General features: G+C 42.4%; 2 protein-coding genes and 1 non-coding gene across 13 annotated transcripts in view; all 3 read left to right on the top strand.

Annotated features, from left to right (window-relative positions):
- The window catches only part of LOC131508603 (small ribosomal subunit protein uS5-like), a 34,714-nt gene extending 24,520 nt beyond the window's left edge, over positions 1-10,194 (top strand). The window contains 2 exon segments of the mRNA XM_058723572.1: positions 9,674-10,055; positions 10,058-10,194. Of these exon segments, the coding sequence (XP_058579555.1) occupies positions 9,674-10,055; positions 10,058-10,194 (519 nt within the window).
- LOC131511237 (small nucleolar RNA SNORA64/SNORA10 family) lies at positions 9,537-9,610 on the top strand. The gene has a single exon (XR_009261432.1). It is a non-coding gene; the product is annotated as a small nucleolar RNA SNORA64/SNORA10 family (small nucleolar RNA).
- A 3,015-nt stretch (positions 10,195-13,209) lies between the features above and the next one.
- SLC25A26 (solute carrier family 25 member 26) overlaps positions 13,210-13,789 on the top strand; it is a 139,450-nt gene continuing 138,870 nt past the window's right edge. For 2 of the 11 annotated variants that reach the window (XM_058726246.1, XM_058726243.1), the window contains exon 1: positions 13,267-13,544. In XM_058726246.1, the coding sequence (XP_058582229.1) occupies positions 13,449-13,544 (96 nt within the window). In that variant the 5' untranslated portion in view covers positions 13,267-13,448. Of the gene's footprint in view, positions 13,545-13,789 lie in introns of all 11 variants that reach the window. The other 9 variants (XM_058726251.1, XM_058726247.1, XM_058726252.1 and 6 more) reach the window with 8 other exon arrangements.

Genomic DNA, 13,789 nt, shown 5'->3' with positions numbered 1-13,789 from the left:
AAGTTATGACAAGTGCTGGGGAAAATGTATGACACTCTGGGAGAAAACTGGTGGGAGCTGGGTGACGTGAAGAGAAGACAGCCTCTAAGGAAACCTCATTAACTGAGCCCTCATGGAAGGTCACATAAGAAGGAGAAATGTAGGCATGGGGGTTAAGCATGTGCGAAGGCCCTGAGACTGAAGATACGAACAGGATCAACTCATCTGAGGCGCCCAAAGCCCTCAGTGTTGCTAAAGCTTCATTAGCAAAGAAAATGGACTGGCAGGCCATGAAGTTGAAGCACTAGCTAGAGGCCAGATCATATAGGCTAAAGGGAAAAATAGAAAATGCCTGCTGAGAAATACAACTTGGAAGAGGAAAAAAGTAAACATTAACAAAGGATGTGGGACTGCATTTGAGCGACACATTACTCTGCAGGTAGTACTGTGTTCTTTTGTAATTATTTAGGGGAACTGTGGCTGTTTTGCAATGTTAGCAGCATTGAACTTGAGAAATGAATGACAAAGGTATAAGCTCCCTTTTATCAAGATCCTTTGAACTCTAAGCAGGTTCACCTGAGAAAGATCAAAAAGATTGCTGTTTGGCCTGTAGCATTAAGCCTAGATTGTTCCTTTAGGACACATGCTGCTAGCTCCAAAGAATAAAAGGTTGTGCCCTTTTGAACACAGGACTGTTGTTTGTTTGGCAGAAGGTAACAAAGAAAAAGACCACGGTGCCACAGAGCTGTTTGGAAAGCTTGCAATGAGGAAGGTATAAAATGGTAAACTGAGTCGAGATAGGTATGTGAGGAGAGAGTTGGTGAATGGAAATTTGAAACCATAAATATTCTTTAAAATTTTTTTAATGTTTATTTGTTCTTGAGAGAGAGAGAGAGAGAGAGAGAGAGTGGGGGAGGGGCAGAGAGAGAGGGAGCCACAGAATTCAAAGCAGGCTCCAGGCTCTGAGCTGTCAGCACAGAGCCCCGACAGGGGGCTCAAACTCACAAATCGTGATTTCATGACCTGAGTGGAAGTCGGACACTTAACCTCCTGACCCACCCAGGTGCCCCAATAGAATTCTTTAAAAATTTCCCAGTGAATGCTCAGGGGCTCTGTGTTGTGTAATGGAGCAATCCCCTCATGGCTGTCTCCCTGTCTCCTTCTTTCTAGCAACTCTGACCTATGAGGCAAAATGGCATTGAAGGGATAGGGGGAACTTTGGTGATTGGTTGATTAAAAAATGTGGTGCCTCAGGGTTTTTTTTGTGAGACTGAGATGCATTTCACCTTTGAAACGGAATATATTAAAGACATTCTCTCTCCTATGAAGAAAAGGTGTCTTGCTTATGGTGGTTATATATACATAACATAAAAATGACCCTTTTAACCATTTTAAGTGAACACTTCACTGGCAGTAAGTACATCCACACAGTTGTGCAACCATCACTGCCATCCATCTCTAGAACTTTTTCATCTTCCCCAACTGAAATTATGTACCCATTAAACACTAACTAACCATCTCCCTCTGCCCCCTCCTGGCTCTTGGCAACCAACATTCTACTTTCTATCAATTTGACTATTCTAGGCACCTCCTGTAAGCAGAAGAATATAGTATTTGTCCTTTTGTAACTGGCTTATTTCATTTAACATAACATCTTCAAGGCCATCTATGCTGTGCCATGTGTCAGGATTTCCTTCCTTTTTAAGGCTAAATAAAATATCATTGTATGTTTACACCACATATTGTTTATCCACAATTGTCGACATTTGGGTTGGAGAAAAAGTGTCTTAATATCAACATGATTTTTTTTTTCTTACATTATCTCACTTTTCTTCTTTTCCTTTCTCTGACCTTTCCCTTGCCTTCTCTTGCCTTCCCTTCCCTTCCCTTCCCTTCCCTTCCCTTCCCTTCCCTTCCCTTCCTTTTTCCTTTCCTTTCCTCCCTGTCTCTCTCCTTGGCTATAAGCAAGATAGAATGTGACTAAAGGTTATTATCATCGGGAATCTCAAGGACTAGTACAATGACTTCCTTTTTTATTTTATTTTATTTTATTTTATTTTATTTATTTATTTTTTTTTTAATTTTTATTTATTTATTTTTTAATATAAGAAATTTACTGTCAAATTGGTTTCCATACAACACCCAGTGCTCATCCCAAAAGGTGCCCTCCTCAATACCCATCACCCACCCTGCCCTCCCTCCCACCCCCCATCAACCCTCAGTTTGTTCTCAGTTTTTAACAGTCTCTTATGCTTTGGCTCTCTCCCACTCTAACCTCTTTTTTTTTTTTTTTTTTTTTTAAGTTTATTTATTTATTTTGAGAAACAGAGAGCAGGGGAGGGGCAGAGAAAGGGAGAGAGAGAGAATTCCAAGCAGGCTCCATGCTGTCAGCCCAGAGCCCAATGTGGGGCTCAATCTCATGAACCATGAGACCATGACCTCAGCTGAAATCAAGAGACAGATGCTTAACTGACTGAGTCACCTTTTTAAAAAAAATTATTATTATAGTAGACTTTTTTTTAGATGAGTTTAGGTTCATAGGAAAATTGAGCAAAAAGTACAGAGTTCCCATATATTCCCCATACCTCTCCCCAGCCCATCCACATCCCCCACTGGAGTGGTAAAATTGTTAAAATTGATGAACCTTCACTGAAACATTACGATCATCCCAAATCCATAGTCTATATAGGGTCAATTCCTCTTGTCATTGTATATTCTCTGGGTCTGAAAAAATGTATTATGATTTGCATCCATCATTACATTATCATGCTAATTTATTTCACGGCCCTAAAAATCCTCTGCACTCAGTCCATTCATTCCTCCCTCTTCCTAACCTCTGGTAACCACCGATCTTTTACTGCTCCATAGTTTTGCCTTTTGCAGAATGTCATATAGTAATTGGAATCATATAGTACGTAGCCTTCTTGGATTGACTTCACTCACTTAATAGTCATTTAAGGTTGCTGCATGTCTTTTCATGGCTTAACTCATTTATTTTTACTGCTGAATAGCATTCCATTGTCTGGATAGACCACAGGTTATTTATCCGTTCACCTACTAAAGGACATCTTGGTTTTTCCAAGTTTTGGCACCTGTGAACAAAGCTGATGTAAACATTCATGTGCAGGTTTTTGTGTGAACACGAGTTTTCAACTAATTTCAGTAAATACGAAGCAGTGCAATTACCAGATCAAATGTTAAGACTATGTTTAGCTTTGTAAGAGACGGCCAAACTGTTTTCTGAGGTGGCCATGAATTCCTTTTGGGTTTTGTTGTTTTTCTTTAAGAAACCAGGAGTCCAGGCTCAATTATAATACCTACATCACAGGTGACAGCTTGGATTAAGTGGGAAAGTAAGTGGGGAAACGGCCAGTCATCTCATAGGGCCTGATATAAAGTGATTGCGATTTCTTTTACTCATGCAGAGCTGTCCAGGTGAACTGGACAGGGGGTTATGGAGTCAGCAGGAGGTTTATATGACTGGTTCAGCCATTCATTAGCCAAGATATAATTTTGAAGATGTTTGGCAGAGATAAAGGAGAGGAAGGGAGAGGAGGGATGTTTTTGAAGGTAATGGTTTGCTTCAAAGATAAATGAGAAATTAAGAGGCAAGCTTCTTAAACTAGCATATTGTAAGAATCATGGAGGGGCGCCTGGGTGGCTCAGTTGGTTGGGCGGCCGACTTCGGCTCAGGTCATGATCTCACGGTCTGTGAGTTCGAGCCCTGTGTCAGGCTCTGTGCTGACAGCTCAGAGCCTGGAGCCTGTTTCGGATTCTGTGTCTCCGTCTCTCTGACTCTCCCCCGTTCATGCTCTGTCTCTTTCTGTCTCAAAAATAAATAAACGTTAAAAAAAAATTAAAAAAAAAAAGAATCATGGAACCTTGATAAAAAAAATGAAACTGATAGGGTAAGATATTTATATGAGAAAAAGGGGATTATGGACACCCAGTAGGTGTTTATTTAGCACTTGCTGATTGAATTAATTTGAGGAATAATAAAGTTGTGCTTATTATGTGGTTTAATGGTGACATCTCTCTTTAAGTTTCCTATAATGGGAAGATCATGAACCCCATTTATGTTTTCCCATTATCCTCTACTGTAAAGAAAAAACAGCTCAATTTGCCCTTGAATATAACAATAGTGAGTGACTGAGAAAAATCATTTGCTGTCCCCATCTGTGTCACAAGGGTGACCTGTAACTATTTGTTGCCACTTCAACAGAGGGGGGTGATTACACCAAGGGCACTTCTGTATTATATTTCAGTGTGACAGGCTTGCCAAACTGATGGGCAGTAAATGCACAAGGCATAAGGTTTGAAGATAATTTCCACATCTGATAGGGTGGAGCTCTTTGTCAGAGAATGCAAAAATTAGCTGAACAAATTTCATCCTGATTATTTTTGTACATATCTTGGAAACCTAGCTATAGCTTCCCGTTGGGTCAAATATGGAACAAAATCCAATTATGGCAGATAATTTATTCACTCTTTCTAAAGTCTAGACAGGTTTATACCAACTTGCTCATGGAAAAAGGTAAAGAAATTAAGCAATGTCAAGTGAGGGGCTGTCACAGTTAGAGATAGGTTAGCAACAAGAGATTCAAATGATGATAGTAGTCACAGCAGTAGTAATTATTCATCAGACATGAACAGTAATGAAAAGAGAAAACAGAAAGATCATTTTTAATGTACCCAAAGATAATCAACGATCATGCAGATTTTTTCATGTGCATTTGCAAATTATATTTTGCCTCTAAGATTGCCGCCAATGATTCCTCCTGCCTCTGTTCATTTCCTTGTGTAATCCCTTCCCCCTGAGTGTGGGCTGGTAAAGTTTACGGGATGTCAACTCAGAGGTCAGATGACCAAGTTTGCGGCTTCTAGCCTGGCTGTTCTCTTTCAGTCTTGCTTGCTTGCTCCCTCTGATGAGAGCCAGGGGCCATGTTGCAAGCTCCTGTATGGGAACACAAATGTGGCAAGGAACTGAGGAAGGCATCCAGCCGGTAGACAGTGAAGACTTGAGCCCTTCAATCCCATATCCTGCAGGGAACTGGCTCCTGCCAACACCCACGTGAGTGAGCTTGGAAGTGGATCCTCCCCCACTTGAGCCATCGGATGGAATTGCAGCCCTGGTGGCAGAATGACAGCAGTCTCATGAGAGACTTTGAGCCAGCCTATGTGTAGCTGGGTTATATTCAGATATTGGACCCAAAGAAATTCTGAGACCGTAAACGTTTGTTGTATTAAGCTGCCAAGGGTTGGGGTAGTTTGTTATGTAGCAACAGATAATTAATACATGTAAGTTTACAAAAATTGGATTGGGGCACCTAGGTGGCTCAGTTGATTAAACATCTGATTCTTGCTTTTGGCTCAGGTCATGATCTCATGGTTTGAGAGTTTGAGCCCCACATTAGGCTCTCTGCTGCCAACACAGAGTCTGCTTCGGATCCTCTGCCACCCCCTCCCTCTGCTCCTCTCCCACATATGTGTGTGCGAGTGTGCACACATGTTCTCTCTCTCTCCTGTCTCTCTCTCAAAAATAAGCAGGAAAAAAATTGGATCACATTGTCTTTCATCAGCCAGAGTTTTATCAGCAAAAAGAGGGCACCCAATTGGGATTTTTGAGCAGAACTGTGCACCATGTTAAGAATATCAGTTAGGTATGAAAGAAGCAGCCAGGGCTTATAACATTATGAAAAATCCATTATCATCCATAGACCTGAAGAAGGAAGGGAAGGAAACTGTGTTAGAAGAGGCCAAAAAAAGGGGAGCCACAGAGGGAAAGTTGTCTTACAGGAGATTTGTCCAGGGACACACCACCTGTCAGAGTTGGGTCAAGGCAGGGAGCAAGCAGAGAAGAAATACCCTGGCATCGTTCTTTTGCCATCCTCAGATTGCCCATGACTGTTACTGGCCAAACCCAGCTGGAAACCAGAGGGCAGTCCCTAGGGGTCAGCGCCCTAGGACAGAAAACAAGGCAGAGAAGGCAGAGAATAGATCTGCTGAGGCATAAAGAGAAAAACCAGCATACGCCCATGCTCTTGTGCAATTATTTTTATGTTTATCATCTTTCTGTATCATTAACGATTCGTCTCCATTATGGTTTTATTTATTTAAAATTTTTTTTCTTTTTGTTTATTTATTTTTGAGAGAGAGAGACAGAGCACAAGCAGGGGAGGAGCACAGAGAGAGGGAGACACAGAATCCGAAGCAGGCTCCAGGCTCTGAGCTGTCAGCACACAGCCTGACATGGGGCTTGAACTCACAAACTATGAGATCATGACCCGAGCTGAAGTCAGACGCCCCACCCACTGAGCCACCCTGGTGCCCCTACGTCGTGCTTTTAAATAGCTACACATGGGACCTATTACAAATTATCTCAGCCACATACGGATGAACATTTTTAGATGTATAAAAAAATTCTCCTTTTGCTATGGTAAGCAGCGAAGTGAATATCCTTATAGTTCTATTTCTATGGATTAAAAAAAAGTTCCTTTGAGCACAATGCAAGAAGTAGAAATAATTAAGGACAAAGAACTTTTAAAAGGATTTTGATACATCTTGCCATATTACTCACCAGAAAATCTACTATACTCTCCCTCTGGGAAAAAAATCTTTGCCTATTTGATAAGATTTTAAAAATAGGCTTTATTGGACAGTCTGGTTGTTTTAGTAGGTAGAACAGGTGACTCTTGATCTCAGGGTTGTAAGTTCAAGCCCCACGTTGGGTGTAAAGATTACTTAAAAAAAAAAATCTTGGGGGCACCTGGGTGGCTCAGTCGACTAAACTTCGAATTCTTGATTTTGGCTCAGGTCATGATCTCATGGTTCATGGGATCGAGCTCTGAGTCAGGCTCTGCGCTGTTGGCATGGAGCCTGCTTGGGAGTCTCTCTCTCCCTCTCTGTCTCTCCTCCTCCCCTGCTTGTGCTCTCTCTCTCTCTCTCAAAATAAATAAATAAACATTAAAAGAATAAAATAAATCTTTACCCAAAAAATGCTTTATTGTTTTTTAATTTTCATTTTGGTACTACTAGTAAATTTAAAATACTCTCCTCATGTTCATTAGCTACTTGTATTTCTTCCTTTATGAACTTTGCCCATTTTTTCCATTTGTATTAGTCTTTCTATTATTGATTTATAGGAGGTATTTAAAGTTAAGGATTCATTGTTGTCATATATACTGTAAATATTTTCCTTAGTATAAAAAAAAGTCATGCATAGAACCTGTTTCTTTACCTAAATAATATTAAATATTGAATTTAATAATATAAAAATGTTTACCTTTTTAAAACCTATTTCAATAGTTTAATGATGTCAAGTAAAAGTTTTAAGTCATTTGGAACAGTATTTGGAGGTAAAGCATGAAACAAGGATGAAAAATTATTTTCTTCTAAATGCGTGCTTGACTGTCCCCACACCGTTTATTGAGAGGACCATCTTTTTTTTTTTTTTCTCACTGATTTGAAATGGAAAGACAAAGCCACATGGCAAGTATACTCTTTTTTTTTCAATATATGAAATTTATTGTCAAATCGGTTTCCATACAACACCCAGTAGTATACTCTTGATTCTACTACTTAAAGGAAAACAGGCTTTTAAAATGAGCCTTTTTGCATTTTTCATTGGACTTCCTTTCCATTACATATATTTGCTATCCTTTACAGATGGGTTAAAATACCTCCATGGACACTTTTACTGAACGTGATTCTATGACCTCATTTTTAAAAAAAATTTTTTTTAACATTTATGTATTTTTGAGACAGAGAGACAGAGCATGAACGGGGGAGGGTCAGAGAGAGGGAGACACAGAATCCGAAACAGGCTTCAGGCTCTGAGCTGTCAGCACAGAGCCCGATGCGGGGCTCGAACTCATGGACCGCGAGATCATGACCTGCGCCGAAGTCGGCCGCTTAACGGACTGAGCCACCCAGGCGCCCCTGACCTCATTTTTTAATAAAGATCTGCAACAGTGGCCTGGAGATTGGGCCTAGTGCTGCCTGAACATTATGTCCTTCGTCTCCCAAGTTAGGCCTAATGTGTTTTTTGAGGTATGTTTTTTGACTTACTGCAAATTCTTATAAACGCTATTGAGATTTGAGAACTTGTTTAAAAGTAAACTTGGCTTACGGTGGTAGATTTAATTAAAGAAGACAGTGTTATCATGTAATTTCTCATGCTTAATACAAATCAGCGCTTACCTAATTTCCAGTGTCTCTTCACATTGAAGATTTGAGGACATATCATACCTGCAGTGTGGTGACAATGATGATGCATTGAAATACTCCATTTAAAAGGTATGTTCAAGGGGTGACAGATATTTCTTTCTTTCTTTTTTTTTTTAATTTATTTTATTTTTAGAGAGAGAGCACCCATGTGCTTGCATGTGAACAGGTAGGGGCAGAAGGAGAGGGAGAATAATTTCAAGCGGGCTCCATGCCCAGTGCAGGGCCCATGACCCTGGGATCATGACCTAAGATAAAATCAAGGGTCAGATGTTCTATCAACTGAGCTACCTGGGCACTGGTGACATATTTTTCTGCTAGCATTTTATGAAAAGGAGGTCCCGGGTCATGTTGTAAGATCCGTGTCTCCAAGAGGGCTTCTAGTGGCATCATGAAATACTTGGCGAAGCTTTCACCTTTGTACAAAAGGAGAGAATGTCACATTTCTTCTTGATTCTAGAAGGCATCAAATGAATTGTATTACCTTCCAAGTTACCGGAAAATGGCATCAACATAATTTCTTCCTACATAGTTGAAGACAGTCATCACAGTGAAGAGGAAAAGAGTTTCTCCTTAATTTTAGAACCAAAGAAGTACTGTCTCAAAATTAAAATCAACAGTCTGGGTTAAATTCTTTCTTAGGGGAAGAGTTGCATCTAAGACTTCCAAAATCATTAGTAACTGGAAAGAACATCTGTTTTCTCTTAGGGAGGTATGATAGTGTGTATCACAAAGTACATGTGCACCTCAATAATTTATCAATCTCTCATTTAGAACATTCAGACTCTATAACATTAATGGGAAAATACTGAATAACTTTAATATTTTCTACAAGCCAGGCAGTGGACTCAGTCCTTTCCATGAATATATTATTAAAAAATCTCCATCCAGGTAGACAAATATGTTATTTTAGTCAATGTTATTGAGGTATAACCTACATACAGTAAAACGCATCCATTTAACTCATGTAATTAAAAACAATAAATTGTGCAATTCAATGCATTTTTGTAAATGTATTGCATATATAGAACATATACCCAAGCAGTGGCCACCACAATAATGATACAGAATATCTCTATCACCATAAAGTACTCTTTGGTGTCTCCTTTGGAACCTGTTCCTTGCCTCCACTCCAGGGCCTTGAAACCTCTAGTCTGTTTTGTTGCTATAATTTTATCTCTTCTGGAATTTCATATAAGTGTGATGGACACATGTTTTCATTTCTCTTGTGTAAATACCTAAGAGGCACATTGGAAAGCTAGGGGGTGGGGGACAAAAAGCATTTGGGGAGGTAGAAAATTATAGGTGGAAATTAAAAAAAAAAAAATGGGAAGAGAGAGAAAGGATCTCCTCAGGACCTCAGACTGGCCTCACAGAAGCCACTCTTTCCTGGAGTCATGCAACAGGTCCTGGGTGGGTTACTGCTGCCATGTAGGTCAGGGGACCATCAACCTTCTCGGGCTGTTCGCAGGCATTTGCTGCCATTGGAGATTACAATGAACACATCAGTCTGGATGTTAACTGTTCTAAGGAGTTAGCCACAGCCATCCATGGGGCCATCATCCTGGCCATGTTTTCTGTTGTCCCCGTGTGGCGAGGCACCTGGGGGAACAAGACTGGCAAACCCCACACTGTCCCATGCAAGGTGACCGGCCGCTGTGGCTCTGTGCTAGTTCCCCTCATCCTCATCCCCAGAGGCCCTGGCATTATCTCAGCCCCTATGCCCAAGAAGCTGATGCTGATGGCTGGCATTGAAGACTGCTACACCTCAGCCAGGAGCTCCATTGCCACGCTGGGCAACTTCACCACGGTCACTTTTGGTGCCATTCCCAAGACCTACATCTATCTCCCTCCCACCTCTGGAAAGAGACTGAGTTCACCAAGTCTCTCTATCAGGAATCCACCGACCGTCTTGTAAAGATCTACACCACGGTCTCCAGGCAGGGGTACGGCCACCACCTAGTTTTATACAAGAAAAATGAAGTGAATTAGAGCTTGTGGGGAAAAAAAATACAACAAAAACATATACAAAACAATAAGAGGGGCATTGGTTTCTGTAGTGGTCGTACCATATTACATTCCTAGCATGTATGAGGTGCTCTTCATTCTTGCCACAATACTTGGCCTTTGGGGGCTTTCTGATTGTTGTCACTGTAGTGAGTAGGTCCCTGGATCTCAGTAGAATCTTCACTTGCATGTCTCTGATGCGGTATTCAGCTTCCATCGTGACACTCCATGATTCTCACCTGCTGGTATTCATCCATGTCTCTGTTTAGTACAATCCCATAAAAAGTAGGGATGGCCTGTGGTAACAAATAGCTATTGCAGGGACGCCTGGGTGGCTCAGTCGGTTAAGTGTCTGACTTCAGCTCAGGTCGTGATCTTGCAGTTTGTGAGTTTGAGCTCTGCTTTGTTCTCTGTGCTGACAGCTTGAACCTGGAGCCTGCTTTGGTTTCTGTGTCTCCCACTCTCTGTCTCTCTCTCTCTCTCAAAAATAAATAAACATTAAAACACACACACACACACACACACACACACACACACACACACACACACACAAAGGCTATTGCAGGTATGACCACTGAGTGACTTCTCTGATCATGGAAAACATTTTAGTTTCTTTGTTGTTCTCCCTTAGATCACTCACTCTGGGGAAAACCAGCTGCCATATTCTCACGACACTCAAGCAACCCTACGGAGAAGTTTCTGTCACAAGGAACTGGGCCACTTGCCAAGAGCTGGCACTAATTTGCCAGTCATGGGAGTGAGCCATTTTGTAAGTGGATCCTCCAGTTCCAGTCAAAGCTTCAGCTATATCCCTAGCTGATGACTTGACTGTAGACCTATGAGGGACACCCTGAGACCAAACCCCTCAGCTGAGGCATTCTTGGATACCTGTCCTACAGAAATTGTGTGAGGTAATAAAGGTTTACTGTTCTAAGTTTTGGGATAGTTTGTTACTCACCAACAGACAACCAGTACAGATTTTGGTACCTAAAAAAAAATTTTTTTAAACGTTTATTTATTATTAAGACACAGAGAGAGACAGAACATGAGCATGGGAGGGGCAGAGAGAGGAGGAGACACAGAGTCCGAAGCAGGCTCCAGGCTCTGAGCTGCCAGCACAGAGCCTGACACAGGAATCGCACTTGTGAACCTCCAGATCATGACCTGAGCCGAAGTCAGAAGCTTAACCGACTGAGCCACCCAGGCACCCCTTTAAAAAAAAAAAAATTTTTTTTTAAATTTTTTTTAACGTTTCATTTATTTTTGAGACAGAGAGAGACAGAGCATGAACAGGGGAGGGGCAGAGAGAGAGGGAGACACAGAATCGGAAGCAGGCTCCAGGCTCTGAGCCATCAGCCCAGAGCCCGACGCGGGGCTCGAACTCATGGACCGCGAGATCTTGGCCTGAGCTGAAGTCGGACGTTTAACCGACTGAGCCACCCAAGTGCCCCCCAAATTTTTTTTTAATGAGGTTTTGGTACTTAAAAATGGGTTGCTGCTGTAACAAACATTCAAACTCTAGGAGTGGCTTTGTCACCAGGCAGATTAAAAAATGGAAGGACTTTGACGAAAGCATTAGTGCAAGCCTGCTGATCGAACCTTGATGGCCTTGGAGGAGTCTGCCAGCAAGGGCTTATGGGTAAATGTGGTTGGCATAATTCTAAGATGGTTCTAAACATTCCTGCCCTGTTAATTCATACGTTTTGTACAATCACATCCCTTGAGTGTGATTAGAACCTGCTAGCGTGATGAAATATAACTTCCATGATTATGTTGCAAAAAAAGATTTTGCATATGTAATTAAGGTCCCTAATCATTTGAATTAATCAAAAGAGAGATTATGGAGGGCAGGGGTGGGTAGGGCTGACCTCATCGTATAAGCCGTTAAAAGAGACAAACAACAGCATAAGAGGTCCTCCTGCTGGCCCTGGGGTGGGGACAGGGCGGGGGGGGGGGGCGGGGGGTAGTGAACCAGCATATTTTGAGATGGCCCATGGATTGTGACATGTGGCAATCAGGAGAGGACCAATGTTCTGCAGGCAGCATAGGGAAAAGTATTGGTAGAGGGAACAACACGGGTAAGATGGGAGAGCTTGAAAGTGTATAGTCTGTGAGTAGTCTAGCGAGTGGGAAGAGTGACAGAAGACACCATCTGGGAGGTGAGTACCATGATAAGGAGCTGGACTATTTCACATGCGCAGCAAAAGAGAGTAATTTAAATCAGGAAAGTGATGTAACCATCATCTTTAGAGAATACTTCCCGTGCACCAAGAACTAAGTTGAAAACGTGCATGCATTACCTCACTGAATCTGTAATAGTACCAAAAGAAGTTATTCTCAGTATTCCAAGTTCACAAGGGAGGAAACTCCATCTTGGAGAAGTTATGCGCAAACCTAGTAGGCAAAGCTTGGAATTTGAAACCTTAAAGGTATGCTGGCTAATTATTTCTAGATCACACATCTAGATGAAAATAAAGAATGGTATGAACATCGATTAAAGAAAGGCAGACAAGGAGCCTGCTAAGGCTACTGCAAAGGTTTTGAGGGAAGATGCGCACTAAGAAAAATTTCAAGCCTGGCTCTGCTATGTTCCCTGTAGCTTTTGGTTGGGACTTCTGGATGTGCGCACTCGTACCACAGCGAACAGGATGAGCAATTCTGCAAATAGATAATTTAAAAAGTAAATACTATTAGATGCAGTAACTGTAAGAGGTGGAGGATGCTAATTTTTACCTGGAGTAAGGAACCTTTTAAAGCCTTTTTCTATATCTTTAATAATCGTCTGATGTTGAGTCTGTTTTATAGAAACTCAGACAAAATCGGTTCAAACTGAGCTAAGAGAAAAATTAAAAAGAACTGGAAACTAAAAGCCACGTCCCTTAAACTAGTCCTGCCCCTTCATTGCCCCGCCTTCCACCAAGCCACGCCTCTTTAGGGCTAACAGTAGCTTTCCCCAGCCTTCACCCCGTGACTCTCAGTTCCAGGATCCCGCCCAGCTTCATTTGCTCGCGAGAGTTTCTTCATCTAGCCGAATCACAAGGCTGCTGCAGGAAACGGAAGCAGAGAAGAGTCGCGAGACTTGGCTAGACCGCATGCCTCCCCAGACCCCTCCCCTCCCTCCCGGCGCACCTTCCAGCCCAGCTTTCTTGGTGGCACGTGTAGTTGTTTTGGCTCAATCTCACATGGCCGCGGAAGTGCCGGCGCTACAAGTCCGCCCCCAAGATGGCGGCACCCAATGAATGGGGTCGCGATCCGCTTCTGCTCAGTCTCGAAGTATAGCCTTTGCGGTGGTCTGCGGGGCCATGGAGCGGCCTGGGTTCATGGCTTCGCTGGTGGTGAGTGCTGGACGGTAGGGTGGGGCGCTCGGGGTGCCAGAGTCGCGCAGTGGAGCCCGTAGTAGTTTCTGTCCCCTGGCACTTCCGGTTTCGCGCGTTGAACCGTCTTCAGGTCAGTGGTCACTTGGCAGGTCCCGAAGGGAACGCGGGTTTCCTGGGCCACCGCCGGGCCTCGTGTCAAGGCTGTGCCTTTCCTACCTGGAAAACAGAAGGACACGGGGGTGGGGTGCTTGACAGTTTTCCTC

This window comes from Neofelis nebulosa, chromosome 4, assembly GCF_028018385.1.
Source record: "Neofelis nebulosa isolate mNeoNeb1 chromosome 4, mNeoNeb1.pri, whole genome shotgun sequence".
Classification (NCBI taxonomy): Eukaryota; Metazoa; Chordata; class Mammalia; order Carnivora; family Felidae; genus Neofelis; species Neofelis nebulosa.
The sequence above is the reverse complement of the archived record's forward strand: the minus strand, read 5'-3'. Positions and strand labels throughout refer to the sequence as shown.